This window comes from Calidris pugnax, unplaced genomic scaffold (genome assembly GCF_001431845.1).
Source record: "Calidris pugnax isolate Ruff unplaced genomic scaffold, ASM143184v1 scaffold23, whole genome shotgun sequence".
In the NCBI taxonomy this organism is placed as follows: Eukaryota; Metazoa; Chordata; class Aves; order Charadriiformes; family Scolopacidae; genus Calidris; species Calidris pugnax.
This window is the reverse complement of record NW_015090772.1, coordinates 3,427,448-3,455,160: the sequence shown is the minus strand read 5'-3', so window position 1 is coordinate 3,455,160 and position 27,713 is coordinate 3,427,448. Positions and strand designations below refer to the sequence as shown.

General features: G+C 43.4%; 1 protein-coding gene across 1 annotated transcript in view; it reads right to left on the bottom strand.

Moving 5' to 3' along the window:
• Nucleotides 1-1,475: 1,475 nt before the first annotated feature.
• The window catches only part of KIAA0895 (KIAA0895 ortholog), a 27,147-nt gene continuing 909 nt past the window's right edge, over nt 1,476-27,713 (bottom strand). The window contains exons 2-7 of the mRNA XM_014942409.1: nt 21,062-21,744; nt 12,451-12,594; nt 10,152-10,284; nt 8,341-8,646; nt 7,889-7,986; nt 1,476-1,991 (exon numbers count right to left, since the gene is read on the bottom strand). Coding sequence (XP_014797895.1) covers nt 1,830-1,991; nt 7,889-7,986; nt 8,341-8,646; nt 10,152-10,284; nt 12,451-12,594; nt 21,062-21,744 — 1,526 coding nt within the window. The 3' untranslated portion in view covers nt 1,476-1,829. The remainder of the gene's footprint in view (nt 1,992-7,888; nt 7,987-8,340; nt 8,647-10,151; nt 10,285-12,450; nt 12,595-21,061; nt 21,745-27,713) is intronic.

Sequence of the window (27,713 nt, the reverse complement as noted above, 5' to 3'; positions counted from 1 at the left end):
GTGGTTTCCTGCTGCTGGCAAAGGAGCCACCACCCGGGGCACCCCAGTGAGTGACCACAAAGGGTTCCTCAACACCCTGTCTGCTTGGCATGGCCCTAACACAAAGCCGGGCAGGCGGTTACCAGTGATCAAACTGGTAACTGATCCGGTTACTGGTGACCAAACCGGACTGCCCGAAGAGAGTCAGGAGAGAAAAGGGGCTTTTATTTCAGGATACGGAGGCTGAAAGGCTTTCAGCTCATGGACAACACTGACAATACAAAATTCAGGCTGCTGCGAGCGGTTCTTGGTCCTCACCTTGAAAATTCCCAAATTTAGTACGTTTATGCTTGTGGAATGCGTTTTCTTTTTTAAAGCAGCCAGCCAGCTGCTGCAAACGCGCCTGCAGCGCTACGTAACAGGCAGCTGCTTTTCTGGGATTATTCAAAAACCTTCAGACCTCTCAGCCTGGCAAAAGCTTTCCCTCCCAGATTTTTCTACAGGTCAGAAAACGTGTTCTCAACACTGCGCTGTCGTGGCTGGTAACGTCCTGGGTGTTAAATAAGGTGGGTTATTTCATCCATTACATAAAAAAAACAGGATAAGCGGGGAGGGAGGTGCAAGGGCTCAGGTCCGTGGCAAATGTGGTGTGGAGGAAACCTTGGCTCCATCTGCTCACCTTATCCAAAGCCAGGCCTGTTACCAGCGGGGCAAGGCAGAAAGAGAACCCCCAGGAGCCCAGTCCCAGGTTCTCTGTAGTTCCTGCCATAGCAGCTTACTGGGAGCTCAGAGGAGCCCTGGTAAATGCTGTCTACTAAAACAAAACCTTTTGTCAGGATACTTAATAGGGGCAAAACTCAATTTGCCTCTATAATTCCATAATACAGTGGAAGCTGAAAGTGTAGTTTAGCACAGAATGCTATGGGGTTGGAAGGGACCTCTGGAGATCATCCAGTCCAACCCCCTGCCAAAGCAGGGCCACCCAGAGCAGGTCCCACAGGAACATGTCCAGGTGGGTTTGAATGTCTCCAGAGAAGGAGACTCCACCACCTCCCTGGGCAGCCTCTTCCAGGGCTCTGCCACCCTCACAGGCAAGAAGTTCTTCCTCATGTTTAGATGGAACTTCCTGTGCTCAAGTTTGTACTGCACAGATAAAGATGTGGAACAGGATATCTTTTTGAGGGGATAAAGGGGGATAACTTTTCTACCTGCTTCCAGTCATTAAAACAGCAATACTTTTTTTTTTTTTAATGTTAAGTCTCCCAGTAAAAAAAAAAAAACAAACCCAAACTTTTTAGAGAATCACAGAGCTTTGATCCCAGGGCACAAAGACCTGCTTCTGTGCAATGTGGTTTTAAACTTTTTTTGTTGCCCTGGGGACCAAATGAGAGAGTTACACGGACAGTGGTGCAGCACAACCTACAGCAGTTGGATTTCTGTGACCTGTGACCAGAGACAGGGAAAAGACACGTGAACTAAGGAGGGAATTTCTCTTCTTTCCCCTTTGCTCTACCTGGAAAGCTGGGTAGGAAAAGGCAGTATCTTACAAAAGACAAGTGTCGAGCACCACACCTAGCATACAAAACAGAGCAGAGGATGGGACAGATCACTGCAAAGGAATTCTTAAGCCAAACTTAAAAAAATAAAAATAAATGCACAAACCTTTCAAGAAATAATCGGTATATAATCACAATGCAAAAGGAACGCAAAAGGGACTTTTTCTGAATTCCTCATATTCCAGCCACCCTTTCCTCCCACTCCAGCCTTCCTAAGTCCATTTTTGCAAGGTCTGGGAAGCCCAGTTCTATGTCCCAGTTGCCCAGAGTAAGCGAATGGTGGGCTGATACTGTTTAATTTATGAGATCCTGGAGCTCCTCATCTGTCAGCTCGTTGACTTCCATGATCTTTTCCAAGTGCTCCATGTACCGGGCATGGTCTTGCAAAAAGTGTGGTACCCTCATGTTCTCAGTCACAGCTAACTCCTTCAGCCGGTCCACGTCCTCGTAGGAGATCTGGAAGGAAGGACACGGGTTAATTTTGCACTATAGCCCTGTTCTTTCCCTAAATTATCTTTCCTAGATGAGAAAACAATGATTTCAGAGCAGGGGGAGTGAAAAGCTTGTGAGAATCCTTTGAAAACATGAGTAACCGTGCGCGTCAATGGAAGATGAAAAAAAAAAAAAAAGTAATTTTAGCAAATGCCTCCAAAATTCCTGATTGTGCTTTTGATTCCATCAGTGAACAGACTCATAGGATGCTGAATGAGAATGAGACTGACTTGCTCCAGCTGCAGGAATGGAGAGGGAAAGGAGCCTCTTCTCAAAGACGTGGAAAGATTGACAGGAGAATGGAAGAAACGCGATGCTGAGGACTGAGGAATTAGAAAGGGAGAGCAGGAAGCAGGAAGGGTCCAGATTCGGGAAAGGCAGGGTGCCAGCTGACCTGAACTCAGATATTTTCATTCTCACTAGCAAATGTGCTGGAAAGCAGCTCTGAGGAGAAGGATCTGGGGGTCCTGGTGGGTAGTAAACCATCCCTGAGCCAGCAATGTGCCCTTGTGGCCAAGAGGCCAATGGGATCCTGGGCTGCGTAGGGAAGAGTGTGGCCAGGAGGTGGAGGGAGGTCATTCTCCCCCTCTGCTCTGCACTGGGGAGGCCACAACTGGAATCCTGCCTCCAGTGCTGGGCTCCCCAGTTCCAGAGAGACAGGGAACTGCTGGAGAGAGTCCAGCGTAGGGCAACAGAGATGATGGAGGGATTGGAGCATCTCCCTGATGAGGAAAGGCTGAGAGAGCTGGGGCTCTTGAGCCTGGAGAAGAGAAGGCTGAGGGGAGACCTTATTGATGCTTCCAAGGATCTAAAGGGTGGGCTGAAGGAGGATGGAGCTGGACTCTTTTCAGGGGTTCCCAGGGACAGGACGAGGGGCAACGGGCACAAGCTGGACCATGGGAAGTTCCACTCCAATGTGAGGAAGAACTTGTTTGGGGTGAGGGTGTCAGAGCCCTGGCAGAGGCTGCCCAGGGAGGGTGTGGAGTCCTCCATCTTCTCTGGAGACCTTCAAGCCCCAGCTGGATGCTCCTGAGTGATGTGCTCTGGGCAGCCCTGCTTTGGCAGGGGAGTTGGGCTGGATGGGCTCTAGAGGTCCCTTCCAACTCCAACAATTCCGTGGTTCGATAGCAGGGCAGGGATTGCGTTTGCCTCTCAGCATCAGAGTACACCCTCCTGGGTACAGGTGTGACACTCTTAAACATTTTCAGCTACTACAGGGCCTACTACCTTTTTTCCTTAGGAAAGCTGAGATTTTTCTCCATAGTCTTACAGTTCTATGAGCTAGGACTTCCAAGTCTTGAGCTCACAGCAGTGCAAGGTGTTGTGAATGATGGTCCCGAGAGGGTGAGCGCGTTGGCCGTGCGAGAGCTACCCAAGCTGCCCTGCGAGCACACAACAGGACTCCTTGGGCTCCATGCATCCAGTGTGATGAAATTTATGTAGCTGATGCTTTGTCTACAAGCTGTGTGCTCCGGGCACCCTGCAGACAGAAGTGTATGTGCTGGCAAAACCCACAAGCCAGGCTGTGCTTAGTAACTGGCACTATCTATTTCCTCACAGCAGGTTTGTGCCAGGTGGCTTGAGAGCAGAGCCCGCTCCTTCCAATCTTTTTATCCCATATTTCTTCTGAGGAGCTGAGTGCTGCCCGGTCAGGGGTCCCTGGAAACAGCCTGCCCTCTTAGCTGGTGAGGGTTTCTGTTCAGAAAAGATTACGGTGAGCATGAATGATCCACCAACTCGTAAAGGTCATGGAAGGGCTCTCTGGAAAGACAGGACAGCATAATCCAGATTGCCTGCCTGCCCAGATTAGTTTTAGCAGACATGGGGTGCAAATCTCACTAATGATAATGGGAACAAAGTCTACAAAGACCATGAATTTACATCCGAGTACCCAACGTGTGCTTTTTCTAGCTGCGGTGGAAAGATGCATCCTGATTTTTAAGAAAAAAGGAGCATGCACCCATATTCGAGCTCACTCAAATCCCTAAGATACTGCTGTTTGAGGACCGTGTGGCATCGCACCTGATGTAGAAGTAGACACGGAGGAGCTATACAAGATCATACCATCTCCTCTCAGTCTGGAGAAACAGCACCAAATGACCTTCCCTCCTGTCCCGACTTGAAATTCCACCTCTTTTACTCCCAAACAAAGGAAAGAAAAAGGACCCCTTCCCCCTTGTATTTATGTTCAGGCATTTCTGAACAGAAAGGGGTTTCTTGCAGCAGTGGCTGCAACCAAGAAACAACTATCACAGAATCACAGAATCATCTAGGCTGGAAGAGCCCCTCGGGATCATCGAGTCCAGCCATCAGCCCTACTCTAAAGTTCTCCCCTACACCGTATCCCCCAACACCACATCTAAACGTCCCTTAAACACAGCCAGGGATGGGGACTCAACCCCCTCCCTGGGCAGCCTATTCCAGTGTCTGACCACTCTCTCTGTGAAGAATTGTTTCCTAATGTCCAGTCTAAACCTCCCCTGGCGCAATCACTATCTGTGATCTAAGGTATGGTTTGAATGGGATGTATTTCCCCAGTCCTTGCAATTGTTAAAAAAATGACAAAAGTTGACATCCTGAGCAGATCAAAAACATAATCCCATCCTACTGCAGCAAAAGGTGTCTTCCTTTACCACGCAGATCAAAAACATAATCCCATCCTACTGCGGCAACAGGTTGTCTTCCTTTACCATGTGTAGTTAAAATTATTGTACTAGGTAAAAATGACTGAGGCTAAACCAGCCTTGCTTAGGCTCTTTGTAATTTGCATTCTTTGTGTTTGCAGTCTTGGGAAACACAACAGTAGGTGATATCTTGCTGCTTTTGCCTTTTAAAACTCTGGTAGTTATGCTACACTGAAGTGCACCCAAGATCTGTATTCTATTTGCCTTTAATATTCCTTGCATGAGATTATTACGTGAATGTTTTGCAGGGCTTCCCCTATTTGCTTCTTTCCTGCAAAACTTTTAAAACTGTTCCTTCCCAAAAGCATCTTTTCTCAAGCTTCAAGCTCCTTCCTTGGCCAACTTCTAGGTATGCCAAACAGCTTGCATGGGTTCTGTTTCCACGCACTGCCCTCTTCTACCCTGTAAGCAGCGTCAGAAGCACCACGAAGGCACGGCTGCCTCCATCAGCAACATCTCTGGCATTCAGATGAGAACAGAAGAGATGGAAAACAGTGTTGAAAACTGTTTTCCAACACTGATGGAAACAGCGTGGCTCTGTCTTAAATACCTTCACGTGAGAAAGAGGTGCTCTGATTCTACAACTGTGTTACCTATCTACTAAAGCACGGAAACACTTTGTTGTCAGCAGCGTAGTTGACTGCCTTCATTTCCTATGATGGTTAGACCTTTATTTTATTTGCAATGAAAAGATGCCTAAGGTAGGCATGCTAAGCAAGGTGAGCTCACTTCTTACAAGACAAGAACACTGAGAATCTTCAAAAGGCAATGAAAATTTTCCCACTAAACGCTGGGCTTTCCTATATTTAAACCCTGCGCTTTTTCTTCTAGCCTGGAAGACACACCAGCCAAGCTTAGTGTTCCCTTTGAAACAACCTGATCCTCTTATTCCACCCTAAACTAATAAATCACCCTCTAGAGGGGTGATAAACTCCTAATAACCACAGGCTAGATCTCAGTGCAAGTTTCATATTTCTCTATGGTCACGGAACTTGTTTTCCCTGAGAGTATATGGAGATATTGGAGCAGACCCAGAGAAGGGTCACTAAGATGATGAAGGAACTGGAGTATCTCTCCTATGAGGAAAGGCTGAGAGAGCTGGGACTATTTGGCCTGGAGAAGAGAAGGCTGAGGGGGCTCTTACCAGTGTGTATAAACACCTGATGGGAAGGAAGGACAAAGGAGTTGGGCTCTTCCCAGTAGTGCCCACTGGCAGGGCAAGAGGTAATGGGCACCGGTGAAAGTGCACTAAATTCTGTCTGAAGGCAAACCCCTTTGTCATGGTGAGGGTGGTAAAACACTGGCACAGGTTGCCCAGAGAGCTCATGGAGACATTCAAAGTCCACCCGGACTTGGTCCTGGGCTCTAGTTGACCCTGCATGCAGGTTGGACTAGATAATCTTGCAAGGTCCCTGCAAGACCTCAACTGATCTGTGATGCTGAAAGCAGGCACTGCTCTTATATAGAAAATTTTGGTTTGATTGCAGAAGATACATTCAGAGTAGACTTTAAGATGCCTTGATTTAGAAGTTGAGTAGTCAAGCACTTATAAATTATCGTACTGCTAGAATTAAGCTGCTGGTAGACCCTTAATGTGGATGCCTTGCCATGTGGATTATAGTGGAATCTGTAATTGTATGAGGAATGACTTACTACATTTTTTGAAGTGGCCTGGCAATCCTGCAGACTTCCTGAAGAGAGAAAGGGATAAAGCAGGGCAGGAGCAGTGTGTGTTCACCAGCTTAGCAGGCAGAAGCTGTGCGGAGTTAAGCAGGCTTAAAGCAAAAGGAAATTTCAGAGAACAAAGCTGCAGAGACTGACAGCACAATTTTATTTTCAGAGCTTCCTAACTTGGTTCAGTTCCCTCACTAATATGGATGTTTCTGACACTAAAGGGGAAACTTCTTAAATGTGGACTGAACCTTTCTATCCTAACTGAGACCCCACCTGGAGCACTGTGTCCAGCTCTGGAGTCCTCAGCACAGGAAGGACATGGACCTGTTGGAACAGGTCCAGAGGAGGGTCAGGAAGATGCTCAGAGGGATGGAGCCCCTCTGCTGTGAGGACAGGTTGAGAGAGTTGGGGTTGTTCAGCCTGGAGAAGAGAAGGCTCCGGGGAGACCTTATATTTGCCTTCCAGTACCTGAAGGGGCTACAGGAGAGATGGGGAGGGACTCTTGGTCAGGGAGTGGAGCCATAGGAAGAAGGGTAATGGTTTTAAACTGAAAGAGGGGAGATTTAGATGAGATACCAGAAAGAAATTCTTTGCTGTGAGGGTGGTGAGACCCTGGAAGAGGTTGCCCAGAGAAGCTGTGGCTGCCCCATCCCTGGAGGGGCTCAAGGCCAGGCTGGATGGGGCTTGGAGCACCCTGGTCTGGTGGGAGGTGTCCCTGCCCAGGGCAGGGGGTTGGAACTGGATGATCTTGAAGGTCCCTTCTAACTCTAACCATTCTATGATAATGTGCCACTTCCCTTCAGCACCCATTGACTGCCAAGTAGGCAGGAATGTGGGTATACCCGCTCTAAATGCAAACATAACACCACCAATTTGAATCCTGATTTATGTGACTATGAACCCTGCTTTATAATTGTAGAAAGTTAGCAATCCAAGAATTTAATTCAGGAATTATGACGTTTCTACACTTCTTAGAATGACTTTGAGAACAAACAAGCAATGACAGTTGGAATGGACATAAAGTGTGTTCTGTGAAGGTACAAATGCCATGTTTTCTGGGGAAGAAAGGAACTCTGATTTTTGAAAAACATCAGAGGTGACATCAGTGAGAGGAAGTTGAGAAGAAAAACCCTTTGTGGTGGACGGGGATGCGTTAGCAACAAAGGGTTAATTTTGTTTTCTATTACCACCACTATATCTAGCACCTCCCCGATTGCCCAGGGCAGTCCATTGTACTGCAAGTCAGGCAGTACCCTGTCAAGGCAGGAAAGGGACATCTGAAAAATATCCCTGTAAAATCTTCACCTGATACGTGAGGAATGAGGAAAAAGCTGGTAGAAACGTTTGGGGCCTTGAAATATTTGTAACTTGCATTGTGTAATACAAGATGCTGCACGGAAGGGAGGTTTCTAGATCCAAGTAGAACAGGGACTCCCAGCTCCTTGCAGGCAGGGTTGCTGAAATGATCAACCTGTACTCTTTGGTAAGAATGAGTCCACTCACCTTTCCAAGGGCTGTCAGAAGATGGAAATCAATGGACGCCCTGTACCTCAGGATTCGGAGGATGCCATCCAAGTACACCTGATCCTTATTGAAACAGCCTAAAAGGAAGCGAGATACATAGTGCTCTCTCCGAGTTTGTTCAGGGCATGTTCTCAGAAGGCATACATCTCTTGGAATAAACATGAAAGGAGGTCAAACGGAGCATGAACTTTTCACCGTTTTTATTTACATTCCCACCTCCAACAAAAAAAAAAAAAATCCATTAGTGATTCAGTTTGAAAGCTTCAAGGATGTACTTTTTCAGCTATTTTCTCCTTAGAAGAAAACCTGCTTGCCTTGGTTCAGAAAGAGCAGGGTCCCCTTTCTCCTGCCTGACGCGACGAAGGAGCTTCGCGCGTGTCCTGCAAACCTCCCCGCAGCACAAAACCAGAGAAGCCACGCGGGGAACCCACCTGGTTGGGATGTGTCAGTCCACCCTCTCTTGGCTCGTACGCAGTAATCCCACCTGGTGTTGGGGTCCTTGACAAATTTCCCTACGTCCTGGAAAAGCTGACTGAAGGACATTCGGCTGGCCTGGTACACGGTGTAGTAGAGCAGGGCAGCCCTCCAGAGGAAAGGGTCTTTGCGGAAGAGGACGCTGTGAATGCTTGCTAGCCCCTCTTCTGTAGGGTTGATTGGTTTTAACCCGTGTTTTCTACGCCCGTTCCAGTTGCACCAAGGCTGGCTGTTGTTGTTAAAACCCCGAAAATAATGAGTTCCTGAAAAAGAAAGGATATACGCAACTTAGAACAGTAGAATCTGAATGATTCATACCCATTTCAAAGCTCTGAACTGGTAGGACTGGGCACAGGGAAAAGCACCAAGTTTAGCCCTGTCTACAACAGAGAATTTTGTCAGAGGTAGATACACGGTGCAATTATTCACCTGCTGACTGCAAGTGGGATTCTTGACAATGCCCTAAGGACTACAAATGTCAGCAGGACATGAGTTCCCAAATCCACAAGGAATTTTCTAAAAGTGTCTTACATGCTGGATGTCTCTAGCATAGGCTAGGCATTGTAGCAAAAAGTAGGAAGGAGAATCCAAGTAAGGGGGCAGAAATGTGATTAAATGGATGTACTACAGCCTTGGAAGAGGCTGTGTCCCCTTAAAATGTGAAGAACAGTGCTCCAAGGCAATCATAGGGCTTATTCTTCAGCTGAAATTCAGTTGCTACCCAAGTTTATCCAGTTTTGATGTATTTAACTAGAAGGGATTCACCGAAAAGTTTGTAGAAATTTTCCATGGGGCTGGGCCAACTTTGTGCAAAATGCAAAATCGAGGCAATCTGGCACTGGTTTAGGGTTCATTGAGGAAATTCTTCATACCTAAAGCACGCCTACATTTGCAAGCAGTGCAGCATAACAGGAGCAGATTTGTAAAGTGAAATGGCTGGTGCTGAGGTTGAACTGTCACATTTTTTCCGTTTCCTTATTTTTTTTCACTCCAGCCTAGCTCTAGGTTGGTGCCAGCACAGAAGGCATGGCCTGGAGCATGGTCTCTGGGCTAGCATCATCTGAAAGGATTACACTTTGACTGCTCCAAGATTCCTTTGGCACGTGAGCCTCAGTGCAGCAAGCGAGACTACTTGGTAGACTCCATTCAAAAGCTGGATCTGATTTGATTTAAAATAGAATCATAGAATTATAGAATTCTCTAGGTTGGAAGGGACCTTTCAGATCATCTCGTCCAACCATCAGCCTCACTCTGATCAAAACCATCACCAAACCATGTCTCTAAGCACTAGGTCAACCCAGCTTTTCAATCCCTCCAGGGATGGGGCCTCAACCACTGCCCTGGGCAGCCCAGGCCAAGGCTGTTATTAACCCTTTCCATGGAAACATTTCTCCTAATCTCCAATCTGAACCTCCCCTGGGGCAACTTGAGGCCATTTCCTCTTGTCCCATGGCCTGTTCCTTGGGAGAAGAGACCGACCCCCCCTGGCTACACCCTCCTTTCAGGGAGTTGGAGAGAGCCAGAAGGTCTCCCCTCAGCCTCCAAATGCTAATCTACATTATCCCTCAAGTGGATTATCTTCCTTCTGCTGTGTGGTGCAGTGACAAATAGGTTTCTCCTTCCCTTTAGCACATCTACAGCGTAGATTCTTTAGACAGGGATGATCCCTGCATCGGTCTATGTCCTGCCTCTGGCCCATCACTGCAAAATAAGTAAGAACGCATGCAAGTACTCCCCTTTGCCTGAAGAACTGATGTCATGCTCATACCAATTTCATGTCTCAGCATCCCTTCCAGCCAGTGCTCCCGTGCAGTGGAGATATTGATAGTGAGAGTGGGGCGGCCGTTCACCACCGTCATTGAAGCTCGAGAGAGCAGGTCCTCCGTGAGATGGACCACAATCTGAAGATAAGAGAGGTCAGGTAGCAAAGAGCCTTCTTCTCGCTCCAGTTTCTGCTTTGTCCTTTGGCCCTTCCAGGACTGCGTTTCTTTTTGATACCTTGCCCTTCACAACTCTTTCTTGCTACCAACAGTCACTTAGAAGAGTCACCTCTGACTCCACTGAGTCACCTGTCCCAGTCACCTGTGCTGCTGACAAAACCTCAGACTTTAGTTGGACTCAGCATGAGAGTTAAGACAGATACGAGACTGCAAAATTTAATATGGTAACATTGACTAGATTAAGGGGGGGGGCAATAAGATACATAGTAAAATAGAGAAAATTAAGTTTTTTCAACTGTGTCTAATTATCTTGGTATTTCCAAGAACTGAAAAATATTAAATAAACACCCATAAATTTTCTGGGTATCTATACACTAGACAGTCTGAAACCTTTTTTTTTTTTTTTTTAAGTTGCAATTCTAAAGCTACACAAAGGAGAGGGGGAAGCACTGAGTACATTGTTTCCTGATACATCATGCAGACTTAATATTATAAAAATACCGATATTGTTTTCTTTTATACAGCAATGCAGTTCTTGTTTTCCTACTTTTTTCTTGGAAAACTAGTAATCAAAAGAAAACCTGCCAAAGAAAGAAATTAAAGCCCATTGATATGTTTTGTTATTAGAGTCTTAAAAGACTTTTCAAACAAGTGACTGGGAGGGAGAGGGGAAACTCTCTTTGTTGAAGATTAAGCACCTTTTCCTCTTCACGTAATGCCTAAAGAAACTCCCCACAGTACTGCTCAGAAGAGAACAAGGGGGAGTACCTACAAGAGAGATAATTTTTTAATATCAGTTACCAAAAAAAACCCAAAAAACCAACAAAAAAAGACCCAGGGATCAAAGGCAACAACACGACACTTCCCTGTACTCAAACCCCACCATTCAACTCCAAGCTCAAAAGCAATCAATCAGTGCCATAAGCTCCTTATTTCAGATGCAGGAAAGAAAGGTAAACCCTACAGCATTTAAAGTACCTCTTAGCTTTATTAACACCTCTCCAACTGGAGAGAGTCTTTTCATAATATTTCAGGCCATACTAAGCCTGATGTATTAATCGGACTTTTGCAGAAGATATAAAGCATTTCATAAAGGTCATGGGATGTTCAATGAGGGTGTAGGATCCCCATGAAGACAAACCAATACAAAAATGAAGGCAACGGGAGATAAAAGCACAGCAAAGACTAAAAATGTCCTTTTGTTCTGTTGCTCCAAACTGTAATTTTACAACCTCACTCTTAGAAACACAAGTAAAGTCTGGTATCAGCATCTAACTACAGTTGCTCAAAAAGGTGCGATGAGTTTTACCGTTTCTTCTCATAATATTACATTTACTAATTAAACCTAATTTCCCATAAAGTGATTTTTGCCTATTGATCTCTCATTCCAGACCCCTCTTGTTTACTGCCAGTGATCTCATCCACTGTGTCAACTGGTGTTTTGACTTGGAATAATTCTCTTTTTATACATTCGATTTCACCTGCGCTTCCAAGCAATTCTATGGAACTCAGTCAAACTGGACTTTTAAAATCCTGAATACAGGAAATAAGTTGTTTGGGTTTTTTTTGCACAGGGCTCTAAAAAATTAGAAAGTTCAAGTCAGGAAAAAACAGCACTTAAACCAACTCAAGAAGCCAAACTCTTTCAGAGATTTTTATTCACTTATGTCACTTTCATTTGTGCTGCTTCTTATAAATCAGTCACTTGGGCTGCTGCTTATTTTTCTTGGCCATTTCTTAACTCTCTTTCCTTTGGTATAAATAATTTGATAGAAGAGAATGGATGGCAGAACTGATGAATAAATGGAAAAGTGCTAGTCTTCGAGCGGCTGAAAAAAGGAGGGAAGGAAGGGTGTCATTCTTGGGTACTTCCAAAAGAGGTGAATTTAAGAATAAGGATATATGAATCAGGAAACAGGCTCGGAGAGATGGCTGAAGCATTCCCAAGGAATTTGCATCGTTTCAATTGTTCAAAAATTAGACTGGGCACAGCCATGAAAAAAATATGATGTAAGGAATATTCGTGTACTTATGGAGGAAAGGCCTCCCAAATGGGTCTCTCGAGTCCATCTATGTGTAATTTCTAAGATCTACAGAAATGTTTCTTTCTTTCCTGATGCAACTTACCTCTCCAAGACAGCCTTCTTTCACCATGTACTTCCTGACGTGGTTCCAGATGCGACTTTTGGTCAACAAGCTGCCTCCAGTGGCCTGTTCAAACTTCTCATAGCTTCCATACTTCTGCAGGGTCCGCTCCATAATGTTAATGGCCTATAAAACACAAAAGCATAGCAAATACGAATGCAGTCGAGCCAGACTGACATGGCTATTCTTTCTCTCCCTCTCAATTTTCCCTCTCTTTATTTTTAATCTTTCTTTTTTTTTTTTAACTCATTGGGGGTCACTATCAAACCATAGTCATTAGGTTCAGGCTAACACACTGTAATTGATTTATATCATCGTCAGACATACATTAATGCCAAAGGACTGAAAAAAATTTCCAATTGACTTATCTCACACCAGCACAACACAGACGCTTTTTTTTTTTTAACTCATTGGGGGTCACTATCAAACCATAGTCATTAGGTTCAGGCTAACACACTGTAATTGATTTATATCATCGTCAGACATACATTAATGCCAAAGGACTGAAAAAAATTTCTGATTGACTTATCTCGGACCAACATACACCAGCACAACACAGATGATGGCTACTCTAGTAAAATAATACCTGTTTTCTCTTTAACTTTCGGAATGTTGTACAACTGCTAGGTAAATCAAACATAATGGGTCATGAGGGTGTTTGCAGTTCAAGTTGTCAGCATGTTTCTTTTTATGGTTTTCCAAAGAATTTGATAAAGATCAATTATTACTGTCACCTGGCTTCATTTCTCGGTATTTTCTAATTAAAGAATGCTGAAACATGATAAAGCAGATGTGTAACTATGATTTTAACAAAAATATTTCTATCAACAATGTCTCCTTACAGTGAAATCCTCTGGAAGTCTGTTGTAGAAAGATGATGGCTACTCTAGTAAAATAATACCTGTTTTCTCTTTAACTTTCGGAATGTTGTACAACTGCTAGGTAAATCAAACATAATGGGTCATGAGGGTGTTTGCAGTTCAAGTTGTCAGCATGTTTCTTTTTATGGTTTTCCAAAGAATTTGATAAAGATCAATTATTACTGTCACCTGGCTTCATTTCTCGGTATTTTCTAATTAAAGAATGCTGAAACATGATAAAGCAGATGTGTAACTATGATTTTAACAAAAATATTTCTATCAACAATGTCTCCTTACAGTGAAATCCCCTGGATGTCTGTTGTAGAAAGGAGAAGAGAAAACAGAAACTTTACTAACAGCAACTTTCTTTAAAGCCTTTAATTTAAATAATTCTTTCTAATCCCCCAAAATGAGGGAAGCGTATTTAATTAGACAAAAAAAAAAAAAAGTGGTATCAACAATTCTCTTACATATTGCTGCTAGAAGTCATCCCTTGTGGGTGGAAAGCAGAGCAGAATCACAGAATGCTATGGGGTTGGAAGGGACCTCTGGAGATCATCTAGTCCAACCCCCTGCTAGAGCAGGTCCACCCAGAGCAGGTCCCACAGGAACGTGTCCAGGTGGGATCTGAATGTCTCCAGAGAAGGAGACTCCACCACCTCCCTGGGCAGCCTCTTCCAGGGCTCTGCCACCCTCACAGGAAACAAGTTCCTCCTCAGGTTTAGGTGGAACTTCTCACATTCAAGTTTATGCCCATTTCCTCTTGTCCTGTCCCTGGGCACCACTGAAAAAAGACTGGCCCCATCCTCCTGACACCCACCCTTGAAGTATTTATAGGTGTTGATCAGATCCTCCCTCAGCCTTCTCTTCTCCAGTCCCAAAAGCCCCAAGTCCCTCAGCCTTTCCTCATCAGAGAGATGCTCCAGGCCCCTCATCATCTTTGTGGCCTCTGCTGTGCCCTCTCCAGCAGTTCCCTGTCCTTCTTGACGAAGCTTATGAAGTGATCTGAACTCTGCCTGTTAAAGATGTTACTGGTGTGGTGTGAAATGCTCATCCCCAGTCAATCTACTTCCCAACATGTCATTTCACACCCTTAAAAGAACACAGGGTATAGAATAACTTCCTGCCCAGCCACAGCCCAGTTACAGCAAAGGGCTTTTTTCATAGGTATGATAACAGAAGCTCTCAATATTACTGGTAATACCTTAAAAAATGAATGTTTTTGCTAAGAAAATACCACTGCTGATGAAGGTGGGAATCTTGCAGACTCTTTTTATGTTGTATGCTTATATCCACGCATGAAGCTGGTAACATGGTTGTTGTTTCCAGGTATGTAAGTCAGACGTTGTCAGATTGGCTTATTGTCCACAAAAAAAGGATTCATTTTGTATCTCTCGCAGCTACTAACTAGTCTACAGTTAGAATTACTATTCTAATTATTTTCAAGTTGAAACTAAGCAACCTTTAGTAATTGCTACTGAAAGCCATAAATGCTAGAAATGTATTTTTAAGGTCCTGTAGCTCTTCAGTGAGAGAAAAATCACTTACCTGAATGCCAAACATGCATCTAATGTTTGTAGCTCTTCAGTGAGAGAAAAATCACTTACCTGAATGCCAAAGAAATACTGCATCTAATGTCTAGTACTTATTTTTCTGCCTGAAATACTTGTTCTTAAATTCGAAGGGCCTCCTGGTCAGTTCTGAGTTCCTTTTTCAAGAATTAAGACAGCAGCATAATTTCCTACCTTAGCACAGCTTTTTTTTTTAAAGAAGGCTGTTGTTTTTGGGGGGTTAAGCAATCTGGAAAGCAAAGAATCTACCTACTGTGTCTCACTGCTGTCATCTCTGTTCCCTCTGGACCTGAGTGGCCAGACTAAGGCTTTATTTACACGGGAGCAGAGGGCACGCTGGAGATTTATTAATAGTGAATCAGAAAGCGAGGCATAAACAGAAATCTGTCACAAACGTCAGGCTGTGGTTATTCCAAGAGCTATACCACCAGTTCTTCAGGAGCCTAAAAGATTATAAAAAGAGATTAGAGAGGCCTTTCTGTGTCAGTAAACACTGAATTTTTCTTGTGAACGGTCAAGTCTTAACATTGCTTAGCATTTATAAATTACCTCAGCTAAATGAAGCAAGGTCAGAGTCTAAGTATTAAAAGAAGGAATATATGAATCCCTCGCCACGGCCTAACATTCCTGGAGATGGTGGACAATTGCTTCTGGCAAGATTTAGGATCAAGGGCTAGATGTAAAGAAGAAATCAGAGCAAAACCTAATTCTTGTTTAATAGCTTGTATATTTTCCCCGAGGATTTTTCCCTTTTTTTTTTTTTTTTAAATTACAAATGGATTTTTAATTTCTAAAAACATTGGCTGTTTCACAGGATTTTTTGGTGTCTGCAAATACTGAGACATTTTTCTGTGCTACACAAAATCCTTGGTTAAAGAAGCAACCCCCCAAATGCCTGCCCCTTATTCCAGGAAGTTTATTAACAGCCAGCAGACTGAGGAATTAATGATAACAGTTCTTCAGCTTCCTTTGCAAGGTGCTGGATCCTTAAGATATTAACGTTACCCGCCAGTTGTTTGGTGTATCTGGTTTCTCTGAACAGCTAATTAATTTCATTTGCTCACTCTGAAAGAAGAACTCTCTGAATTAATCGTCTGGCATGAAATTCCTCTTCATGACTTGTTGATATTAAATTTCAATCAAGTCTATTAGATTAAACACATTAAGTACCCATTTAAATTCTTTGATGTTTAAGTTCCTTTCAATGTGCATCAGAGATTCCCATTCCTGGAGAGACTTGCTGCCCAGCAGCACTGCTTTGTTTCTCAAACCCTCTTCCTTTTCTCCCCATCTCTTCTATTGCTCAGTAATAAATTCTGGAGGGGAAAAAAAATCACTGTATTTCATAGCTCTTTATAAAAATCACAGAGAGATGAAGAAGCAAGATGCAGTAGGTGAAATGGTTTGGCTTTAGATTCTCTGAAAGTAACTCTCTCCAGTTATTTACTGGAGGAAGCGATACAGAGATGGATGTTCTTTTCAAAAGGTGCCAGGATTTGGTCCTTTCCATTTTAAGGCATATTTCAGAAAATACCCACCACTCAGGATACACATCTCTACTAGTAAGTCAGACAAGGCCAGTCAAGCATGCGTGGATGACAGCAGGTTTGATGAAGCAGTGAACTGCCAAAACCATTTGAGAGCACGGGGTCAGTTTCTTCTCAACAGGAAAGCTCATAAAAATAAGGGTATTTGAGAAGGGTATGCAAACTTTGTTAACCAGTTCTCTGTTATGATGCTGGTTATAAAGCCATTACTACTGCAAGATGCAGCTTTACATGGGTTTGTTTGGTGGTATTATTCCAGGGGACTGAGTAAAAGTGCAGGTATTTTTTTAGAATCACCTCATCACCACAAACAGGGATTAAAATAAGCACTGAACATGCATTAAGCTTTCTGCTTGGCCATCTGTAACAGCAAACTCCCTGGAGCTGAAGACCTTCACATACCAAGGGAGGTAGCATGAGTTTAGGAGGCCCAAATTCTAGCTTGTCCTGCACGCCTGACTCTCCTGGAGCTGTGGGATACTGAATGGTGCCTCCTCTACCTTATAGGCCACGGTAAGTAACTTATATCCTGGCAGCTCAACCACCTCCAAACAGATGTTGCAAGTTTGAACCCATGCATATTTAGAAAGTCACTCAGCTTAAGCCTCCTCACTGCTGAACACATATTCTCCTGGTTAGGAAACTAGTAAAAGGTGCTCACCACTATCATCTTCTCTTAGAGGGTACAGCAGAGGACCACAAAGATGATGAGGGGCCTGGAGCATCTCTCTTAGGAGGAAAGGCTGAGGGACTTGGGTCTTTTTAGTCTGGAGAAGAGAAGGCTGAGGGGGGATCTGATCAACGCCTATAAATACTTCAAGGGTGGGTGTCAGGAGGATGGGGCCAGTCTTTTTTCAGTGGTGCCCAGTGACAGGACAAGAGGAAATGGGCACAAATCGTGGGACAGGACAAGAGGAAATGGGCACAAATCCTACGTAAGAAGTTCCATCTAAACCTGAGGAGGAACTTGTTTCCTGTGAGGGTGGCAGAGCCCTGGAAGAGGCTGCCCAGAGAGGTGGTGGAGCCTCCCTCTCTGGAGAAATTCCAAACCTGGACACGTTCTTGTGGGACCTGCTCTGGGTGGACCTGCTCTGGCAGGGGGTTGGACAAGACGATCTCCAGAGGTCCCTTCCAACCCCCTAGCATTCTGTGATTCTGTAATGTAGCACAACTTACTTATTAACTCAAAAGTGCTATATTTGTAGGAGTACAAAGGAAAAGGATGTCCAGCTCTTTCCCATGAGGGATTACTCATTTAACAAAATAATGATTTTTTTTTTTTTAAACCCATATATACATAAAATACATTTCCTCTCTTCATGTACAATTCAAAGAAAAAGGTGTTAACGCACAGGTCACATGCAGCTGCAACTTCCTTGCTGATTTTGGTTCAGCAAATTGCAACTGTTAAGTCATCTGCTCTGCAAAAACACTGGGGATGATGACTTCTAGCTAAGTATTGCCACCTCTAGCATCCGTGCAAAAATAATAAGCACTTTAAGCGTTAAGAAAACTGAACAATGAAGGACAAGTAGTTTGAGCCAGGAGTGCTTATAAGAAAACTTCTGTAGCACTTGGAGGACACAGTTGTTGCCCTGACCTTTAAACTCAGCGATAAGAGAATTAACTTCTGTAATATTAGATGTTTGAATCAATGTGAAAAGCTGCAAGCCTGCATGCTATTTTTTATTCTTGATTTCTCTTCCCTAAATGCACGCATTGTGTGACTCATGAAAGAACCTTATTATGAAGGAAACAAGATGAAGTAGCGAGGAAACAAAGCAGAAGAGAGACATTGAAATATTATTTTCATATGTATTAATAATTCAAAAATGTTGACTCGATGTCTATCAGAAGTCAATTGATAAATTTGTTGGGTTGTGCCCAAGGTCTAAAATCTTTGCTCTGACTAGAGGCCTGGGGTGAAGTGGGTGCTTGTGACTCTGCACACTCCCCATTGAAGCATTGCTGTGTTAATAGTTTGTAAATTCATAGTGTTCTTTGCCTTAAAAAAAAAATAGAAAATATATATATATTAAAATGGCAGGGTGTGATTTGTCTCAGATATGTTACAGTGATGCTGCATTAACCAATTCCATAGACATGCACAAAAGCAAAAAGGGCAATAAGAAAACACAGTCTGTTTTAATGTCTTATCAGGTTATGCACTGCTGTGGATAAAAATATTTTTGAAATTATTAAAAACCCTCTAAAATCCTAAAATGTCAGGTTTTGAGCTTATTTCACTGAAGTATCCTAAAAGCCCCTTCTAAAATTAGTGAGTTCACTATTTTTACAGAGCTATTTTTACAGAGATGTTGGTCATAGAAGAGCAACCAAGCATAACTTGATGTAATAACCTTTCAGAGAATAAAATAGAAATAATTCCTTTTCCGTTCACAGAAAGCTTCCTAAAATAAGTACAGCAACAAATGAAAGCCAGAAAAGTTTCTTAAAAAAACCCCAACAAAACAAACAAAACAAAAAACCCATCAAATTTGTCTTTATCCTTGTTGCAGGAAAAAGGATGACTATGCTCAGTTGACTTTTTACTGCAGACCTGAATCTTGACACTGTGAGTACGTTTTTTTGCAACTGAAGTAATCTATCCCGAATTTAACACTTTCTATAGGATACCTACATGTTTCTTCAACTTACCTACAAGTAAAATCCTCCTGGAAAAAAAAAAAAATAGCACTGAGGAAAGCAAGTGCTCATAGAATATTTGCTGATTAAAGTTTTGATTAATGCTGTTTTTTCTGGATACTAAATTTGCATGGAAAGGAATTCGAATTTGTGGGGAGATGAAGAATTCTGGTTAGTTGTAGATAAAAAAGAGAGAGTGCCACCTGCTGGGCTTGGAGCTGTGGCAAAACTTGCTTTTTTGGTTATTTATATGGAGTGCAAGATATTGCCGCTCAGTGTTTTTAGGAGCTGAACTTTGAAGAAATGCTTTTCTTGCTAAGAACTTCTATAAGCGAAACTAAATCTTACGAAACAATTTACATCCTCCTTGCTAAGTTTCAGAAATATCACTGAATATCATATCATTCAGAAATATCATTTCATTGATTATTAAATCCTTCGCTGTTATTTATAAGGCCTTTATTTTCCCATGCTTTGTATGTAAAGGAAAAAAGGCAGAGTTATAACTCTGAATAATATTGAGAAATCATTCCTTATTTGGGTGTGGGCCTTTTTATTAAAAGAAGGGTAAATCAATGCCAGACCTGCTCCATAAAATCATCAGGCATAAAATAATTGTTAAGGCTCTACCTCAGACTAAAAAGGGATAATTTGTATTAAATTCAGCTTGGTAAATTAGGTATCGTTGATTTGCTTTAATCTATGATTAATGTTGCTATGAAAATATTGCTATAAAATATTTTGCTATTGTTGCTATTAATATTGCTATAAAAAATCAGAGGAAAACTTGTTAAAGAGCTCTAGTCAAGAAGTAGTTTCATTTGCTGTCAGTATGCTTTAGTTATTTGTTTAGAAGTATGGAAGCTGACTTTAAGAGCAGAACAGCTGGTCTCATAAAGAAAATCAATTCTTAAGGAAAACCCAGCTACTGAGTTTTTAAAATATATAGAGATTTTTAATGTCAAAATGCAGTCCAAGCCTTACAAGACAATAATATAATGGGTAATAACACCTATCTGTGTTCTTGGATTTGGAGAGGATGGGGGAGAAACTCAGACCCTCTACAAGTGAAGGGTCAATTATTAGAATCCATGGCACTTGAATTCATGTATCTTTTTCACCAGGAGTATTTAGAAAAGCCTGTCAGACTTAAATAAGGTCTTCCTAAACCATTTTAAAATAGGAGAAGTGGGAAGAGGACCTGGTTCTGTTATTATAGAGATAAGCACTGGGTTTTGTCACTTAGGTCAAAGTTGAAAGCAAGGTTTTCGTTGTTCTTGTTGGGTTTTGTTTTTTTCTAACTCAAAGCCAGGTAGGAAGCCAGGGTGGTTTCACAAAATGGGAATGCCTGTAGCTGTGTTAACAGTGTGGTTGTGTATTATGATTTAAAAAAAACAGTGGGGGTATAGTGGCAGCAGGGTGGCAGGCCTGTCTGCTTAAATTTTACCCCTTTCTGGAATGGAATTTGACTGCTGCTTGATTGGGCTTAATGTATGTGCAAATATCCTTGCAAAGTTGATTAAGACAAGGAACACCAACACATGCTTCTCCAATAACCATGAGCTCAAATAATTGCTATCTCCTCCCAATCCTTGTATCACCAAGGGGATTGGCAAAATTTCTACACAGGGTTTTTTTTCCTCCATTTATTAATGCCTACTTAGGCATTGAATTTTTCCTGTATTGGACTCTGCTTTCTTGCCTTTAATTATGTTTCCTGTAAACCCATCTATCAGGAACTGTGCCTTTATCCTATGGAATCCTGTAATCATTATGATGGCTTTCATTTTTTAATCAAAAAAGACTTTCTTTCAGTTCTACTGTTGTATTCTCATCTTTGATGCATTTCTCAAAAAGCAGGGGAGCACGATAAGGAGAAAGGACTTGCTACGAGCATAGCCAAATAACATCCTAATAGGTGTAGGAAAAACTCATCAGTGGAAAAGGAGGGGAAAAAAAGTAACTATACCTGCTTAAGGAACCTGTCAGAGGCATGGCTGTGCTTAGCTAACACGTTTGGCAGAGCAGGGTTTTCATATTCAAACTGAGGATTGTACGTGAAATCCGAATTGAAGAACTTCATCTTCTCTTTCTCCACATTGGAAGGCTTGATGGCAGTCAATAAGCAGAGTTTTTGGCCCGAGACATCACCTTCTTTTCCATGGCTTTTTGAGGGCTGGGATTGCTTCGGCTTTACTAGATTAAAATGCCTCTTGGTTCTACTTCTGGGTCGAGGTGGCAGTCCTCTGCTGCTCCCTGTAACCGAGATACTGGTCGTAAACTTTGTGCTGGTGGCCAGTGGGCTAGCGACGACGATGGAGGGCTGTCCATTTGTGCAGTACCATCCACCGCCGAGCAAGGGGACGGGGACTTTGATCTTGCGGTGCTCGTTGCTTCGCAAGGTGGTAGAACACTTTATGGGTTTTCTGTGCTTCTTGTGGTGAGCAGATGACTGCTTTTGAGCGTGGTGCTTCTTCTCCTCTTTGCTCTGCAGGAGGACGTTGTAGCTACTGGTTCCTGTGGTGAAAATGTCCTTAAGGATCCCAGAGGGTGGCTGCTGGAGGCTGTTTTCATTATTAGTGTTCAGCTTATGTTCTACTGGACTCAGGATTGATTTCTTAGAAAGCTCCGTCTTAGGCCAGTGAAGTTTTTCTGCATTGAAGGGAAAAAAAAAGAAAAAAAAAGCTTGAGGACAACATTTAGTTCACCCAGGAATCTTAAGGACTGAGAACTGCAACATAAACAAAACGCAGGGCTTATCTTAACTGCAGTCACATCAAGTTAATCTTGACCTCTAGACACGTGGGAGAGTTGTGTGTGTCTATCACTTCCAAACAATTAGACTGAGACTTGTAAGACCCAGCAAAGAACTAATTGGTTTAAAACAAGACTCTGAGCGGGACTTCATGAAGGTTTACTCTTACATTGACAAATTTCTGAGCAAAATCTGATTCGCCTTTATCACACAGGGAAGGATTTCTGCATGGATAAAGAGTAAGTTAAAACACAGGAAGCTGTAGAGCAGTGTATGGCCAGTATTTGGAGGGAAGCCCCCCAGGGGTGTGTGCTGTGATAGAAGCTGTCTGGGGAGGTCTCATCGTCAAAATCTGATTCACAAAATTTACTCTTGGGGGGGAAAAAAAAAAAAAGAAAAAAAAATTGGAATGGGCCAGCCACTGCCAACAATTTACACCACCATATGAATAGTAATTTAAGTTTAGAAGACTCCAATTTCATATATTCCTTCTTCATACAGACAGCAAGCTGTATTTAAAGAGGAGCGAGAAGTGAGATCAGCTAGTTACAAACACCCTCCCTAAGAATCCTTAAGATAAAGTGGTTCTACAATAACAGCTGGCTTTCAGAAAATGGAATTCAAGAAGTGACTAATGTTCCTTTAGTGAAGGAACCCTCTTTTCATGCTCTGACCCCCGGCGGGGGACAGGGGGGATCCTCAGTGCAGAGCGGTCCCACAGATAAGCTGCTGAGGATTAAAACTGTATTTAACATTTGTGCTGGCTTGTTAGAGAGAAGCGACCTCTCTTCACTGGTTCTAACCATCCCCTTCTCTCCCCAACCAGTTCATCCCAGAGCACTAGGGAAGCTGTAAGGAAGGGTGCAAATAAATACTGCCACAGATGAACGCTTCCTACTTCTGCACCTAAAAGGAAAGGATTCGCAGAACAGGAGCCGTGGCTGGAGCTCGATGAAAGCCCGCAAAAGGGATTTGAGCTTCAGCCCACAGATATACACAGCTGAGCAGTAATTACTTTACATACAGTAATTATACTCTGAATGGAACATTAGCAAGAGATCATTAAATGCCTCCAAGGGAAAAAAAAAATCGATAGTAGTTTGGTTTCAGCTTGATTTTCACAGTCAAATTAGGCTTTCCTCCCAAACTCAGCACCACGACGATGTGTTTCATGCTGTTGGACCTCTGTTGGGTCCATGTCAACCTGTCTCCCCGGGTCCTCCTGAAGATGCTGGTCTAAAAAGCAAGATGACAGAGGTCCTATTTGCGTCAACACGCATGGGGAAATCTGCAGCCTGGGTGTTTTGTCCATTGGAAGGAGAGAAGTAGAAGCACCAGGTTATTCTCCTCCGCTCAAGCGTGTGTGTCTTACGCAAGCTCAGTTTTGTTCCCAGGAAGTTTGCGAATCCTCTCTCTTTGCTCGGCACAGCAATGCCCTCCGTGGCCTTCTGTCGGACCCTTCTCATGGCACGGGTGACTGCCTGCCTGCCAGGCTCACCCTCCTGTGGTGGTGAGGAACCACAGTTCTCATCGCCAGGTAAACAGCACCCAGGACACCCTGCAGTGGGCGTTCACTTATGTGTGTCCTTTCCTACACACAGCTGAAGTAAAACGAGACATTTTCTGGACAGCAGAATAAGATGACAGCTCGCACGTATTTCTTGGCAAGCATTTAAGATTGACCTAAGCTGTTGGACCTCTGTTGGGTCCATGTCAACCTGTCTCCCCGGGTCCTCCTGAAGATGCTGGTCTAAAAAGCAAGATGACAGAGGTCCTATTTGTGTCAACAACTTCTTCACTTTGAGGGTGGCAGAGCCCTGGCAGAGGCTGCCCAGGGAGGTGGTGGAGTCTCCTTCTCTGGAGACATTCAAACCCCACCTGGACACGTTTCTGTGGGACCTGCTCTGGGTGGACCTGCTTTGGCAGGGGGTTGGACTAGATGATCTCCAGAGGTCCCTTCCAACCCCATAGCATTCTGTGACTCTGTGACCTCAGGCCTGACTAGATGATCTCCAGAGGTCCCTTCCAACCCCATAGCATTCAGTGACTCTGTGACCTCAGGCCTTTACCAAGAACTTCTTCACTTTGAGGGTGGCAGAGCCCTGGCAGAGGCTGCCCAGGGAGGTGGTGGAGTCTCCTTCTCTGGAGACATTCAAACCCCACCTGGACACGTTTCTGTGGGACCTGCTCTGGGTGGACCTGCTTTGGCAGGGGGTTGGACTAGATGATCTCCAGAGGTCCCTTCCAACCCCATAGCATTCTGTGACTCTGTGACCTCAGGCCTGTACCAAGTGTTACAGTACAAGAATCTTTACTTTTAAGAAGGGTAAATGAAAAGCAAGTTTTCCAGAATGTCTGAAGACAGAAATGTTACATTTCTGAGCACGGGATTTTGTTCGTGTAGGCAAAATTTGAAGTTAGAAGTTCAAGAGATTCTTCTTAAAATACAGACAAGCGATAATAATGTAATGATAGCAGTGGTAACATTTCACCTTCTCTACTCATCAATTCCCAAAAGCCACAAAGAGCAGAGAAGCCTTAATTTGCTACTACACAGGGAATATTTTACATTAATAATGCAAGTGTATCCAAGAAGTGATAAATAGAAAAGAAAAAAAAAAAACCACAACAAAACCAGAATCAGATTTCAAAATGACCTTAAAAAGATCCCCCCAAGCTTTTGTGTCGATCCAATGCCAAAAACTCAGGACAGTAAGCTTTCAGAGCTAAGTGGTGTTGTTGACCAGTAAAGCTGCATGTAGATCTCCAAAATTTCTGAACATCCCAAGTCAGAATTCTCCCACAAGTGTCACAAACGGTGGTCGAGCGCTGAACACACGCTGGCAGGTTTCACACGCACATGGTTGATATCAAAAATAGTTGTCCCCAAATCTGTAGTTACTTTTTATGTGCGAGCTCATAGCAAAGTGATTTTTCAGCTGCCAAACTAAATATGGTTGTCCTTAATTCTCTTCCGACTAAAGAAGGACACTGTTTTATACATATTTGTGCTGGAAACATAGAATCAAGAGATAACCCAGCAGATTCGAAAGATTATATTAGATAACGCTGTAGTTTTCACATAAGTCACTTAACTGCTGGTCTACATTTTTGGATTGCTCCTGTGAACATCATAATTTTACAAAATAAGCTAGAAAACAGTATTTGAGATTACATCAAAACCATGTTGCAAACCACCAAATTTTAAAGTTCTTTCTTCAGTACATTTGTTTAATCTGTAATAGTTACTGTTTTAAACTCACATCTGTTAGATTTCATGTTAAGTTCAGGAACAAGGTTACATTAATGGTTTCCACCTTTGTGAATTGATGTATTGAGCTAATCTTTTATTATATTAATAATATGTGTAGTAAAAGCCCAATGTAAGAATTTTTCCAGACCTTGGAGAGTGTTGTGGAAAAAAATCTTCCTCTAGGCCACTGGGTACCTACTATCCAAGCATCTTCTTAACTATGTGTTCCATAGGTGGAATGAGGTTTATGAAGATAGGTATTTGGAGAGTGTTATATATGAATATGTAATCTTCCACTGCCTCTCAAATACTACAGGCTTATGTTAGTGGAGTAACAGAACCTGAGCAGAATCCCGTAGTATAATTCATCACCACTATAAACACCTTTAAATTTTCCCAACAGTCAAGTTTTGAACAGAATGTGTCAGGCAACTCGAACCAAACAGCGCTAGAAACCCTGTCGATAGTGACTGAAAATGGATTCGCTTTAGAATTAGTCAGTGTGCTCCTGTAAAAAGACTGGCGCAGAGCTATTTTCTATATTCACAGCAAATTAGTAATTACCTAGAACCCATATATGAACTTTGACAGGTAACCTAAGAATATTTTTTTCCAAAATATCCACACATTTGCCTTTCTCCTGTAACAGTGTATCTGTCATTCAACTTGAATTCTGAGCTCCAAAACCAAGAGCCAACTGGCATGTCAGATTCATTAACTGCCAGCGTTTGTAAAGAACTCTCCTATATATCCAGCATTTATGGGATTCATTGGCACGATTTTAGATTGTGCAGTATGTTTTTTCTTCTTTAAAATTACAATGATGCTTAAGATGTACTCTTTTGCCTTAAAAAAAATATACACATGAACTGACTCGCAAGCAATTTCTTGCATGCATGTTTCTACCCTGAAATATGATATTATGCAACTGACTCCAAATTTAGGTTCTTCAAATTAAATTATATGAGCACAGTAATAATCAGTAAAAGTGAAGACTTGGCCCTAATGAAATCAAGTAATAAACTCCCATTGATTTAATAGACTCAGGATATAATCACAAAACTGATTTATAGGCAGACCTGCACAGGATGAACTTTCCATTCAAGGAGAGCTCTAGCTCGCTCTGCTGCAGGACAGGTGTGTTTGGGAATAGCTGACTGAGGGATATGGACCCCAAATTACCATCTTTCCTCTTAAGAAATCTTAATCCTTTAACATTACTCTTCTGTTGTTCATCTCTAGGGATGCACTGTCTGGTTCCATGAACTTTATTTCTATACCCATTACCAGAATTAACACCCTAGTTGTATAGAATCGGAGGATGGTTTGGGTTGGAAAGGACCTTCAAGGTCATCAAGTTCCAACTCCCTGTCCTGGGCAGGGACACCTCCCACCAGACCAGGTTGCTCCAAGCCCCATCCAGCCTGGCCTTGAACCCCTCCAGGGATGGGGCAGCCACAGCTTCTCTGGGCAACCTCTTCCAGTGTCTCACCACCCTCACAGCAAAGAATTTCTTTCTGGTATCTCATCTAAATCTCCCCTCTTTCAGTTTATATCCATGCACAGATGGAAGAGCATTCACACCACACAGAGAAAGAGTAGCTCTAAGAAATCTTAATTCTGATCGTAGCAGTATCACACGAGGGACCACCACGCCACCTCCGGTCTCCTCTAGATCCGGCTTGAAGCAGCTGAAGAAATGACATGTGGAATGATGTCGAATTTAAACAGGGAAAACATCGGAGTGAAAAAAACAGCGTTGCAGGTTCTCATGTGTAACACACACACACAGCACTGAGAGTAAAACTTCTCGATACCACCCAAAACCATTCCACGTTGCAGTTCTGTAGTCTAGTGCAGGTTTTTATGGAATCACAGAATTGTCGGAGTTGGAAGGGACCTTCTAGAGCCCATCCAGTCCAACCCCCCTGCCAAAGCAGGGCTGCCCAGAGCACATCACTCAGGAGCATCCAGGTGGGGCTTGAAGATCTCCAGAGAAGGGGACTCCACACCCTCCCTGGGCAGCCTCTGCCAGGGCTCTGCCACCCTCACCCCAAACAAGTTCTTCCTCACATTGGAGTGGAACTTCCCATGGTCCAGCCTGTGCCCGTTGCCCCTCGTCCTGTCCCTGGGAACCCCTGAAAAGAGTCCGGCTCCCTCCTCCTTCCACCCACCCTTTAGATCCTTGGAAGCATCAATAAGGTCTCCCCTCAGCCTTCTCTTCTCCAGGCTCAAGAGCCCCAGCTCTCTCAGCCTTTTCATAGCATAAAGATTCGTAAAGTTCCCTGAAAATACGGCAAAGGGGAGAGCCGAAAAGTGAAAGACGCAGACCTAACGAGTAATATTTTTATTAGCTTTTCTCTTTGCCAGCTCCCGTGGGCAAAGGTGGGCAGGTGCCACCTCCCGCCCTGTCCCTGTCCCTGGAAGGGGACACGGCCCCGACCCACCCAGGAGACCCCCGCTTGGCCGCCTCGCCTCAAGCGGAGGCACCTTCCCCTCGTCCCCCGGAGCGGGGACGGAGCTCACGGACACCCCTCGCCTCCTCCGGCCGTGGTTTGTTTCCCCGCCCGGGAGCTGCCGTTGGCGCCGGGCAGGCGGGGGGGGGGGGGGGGG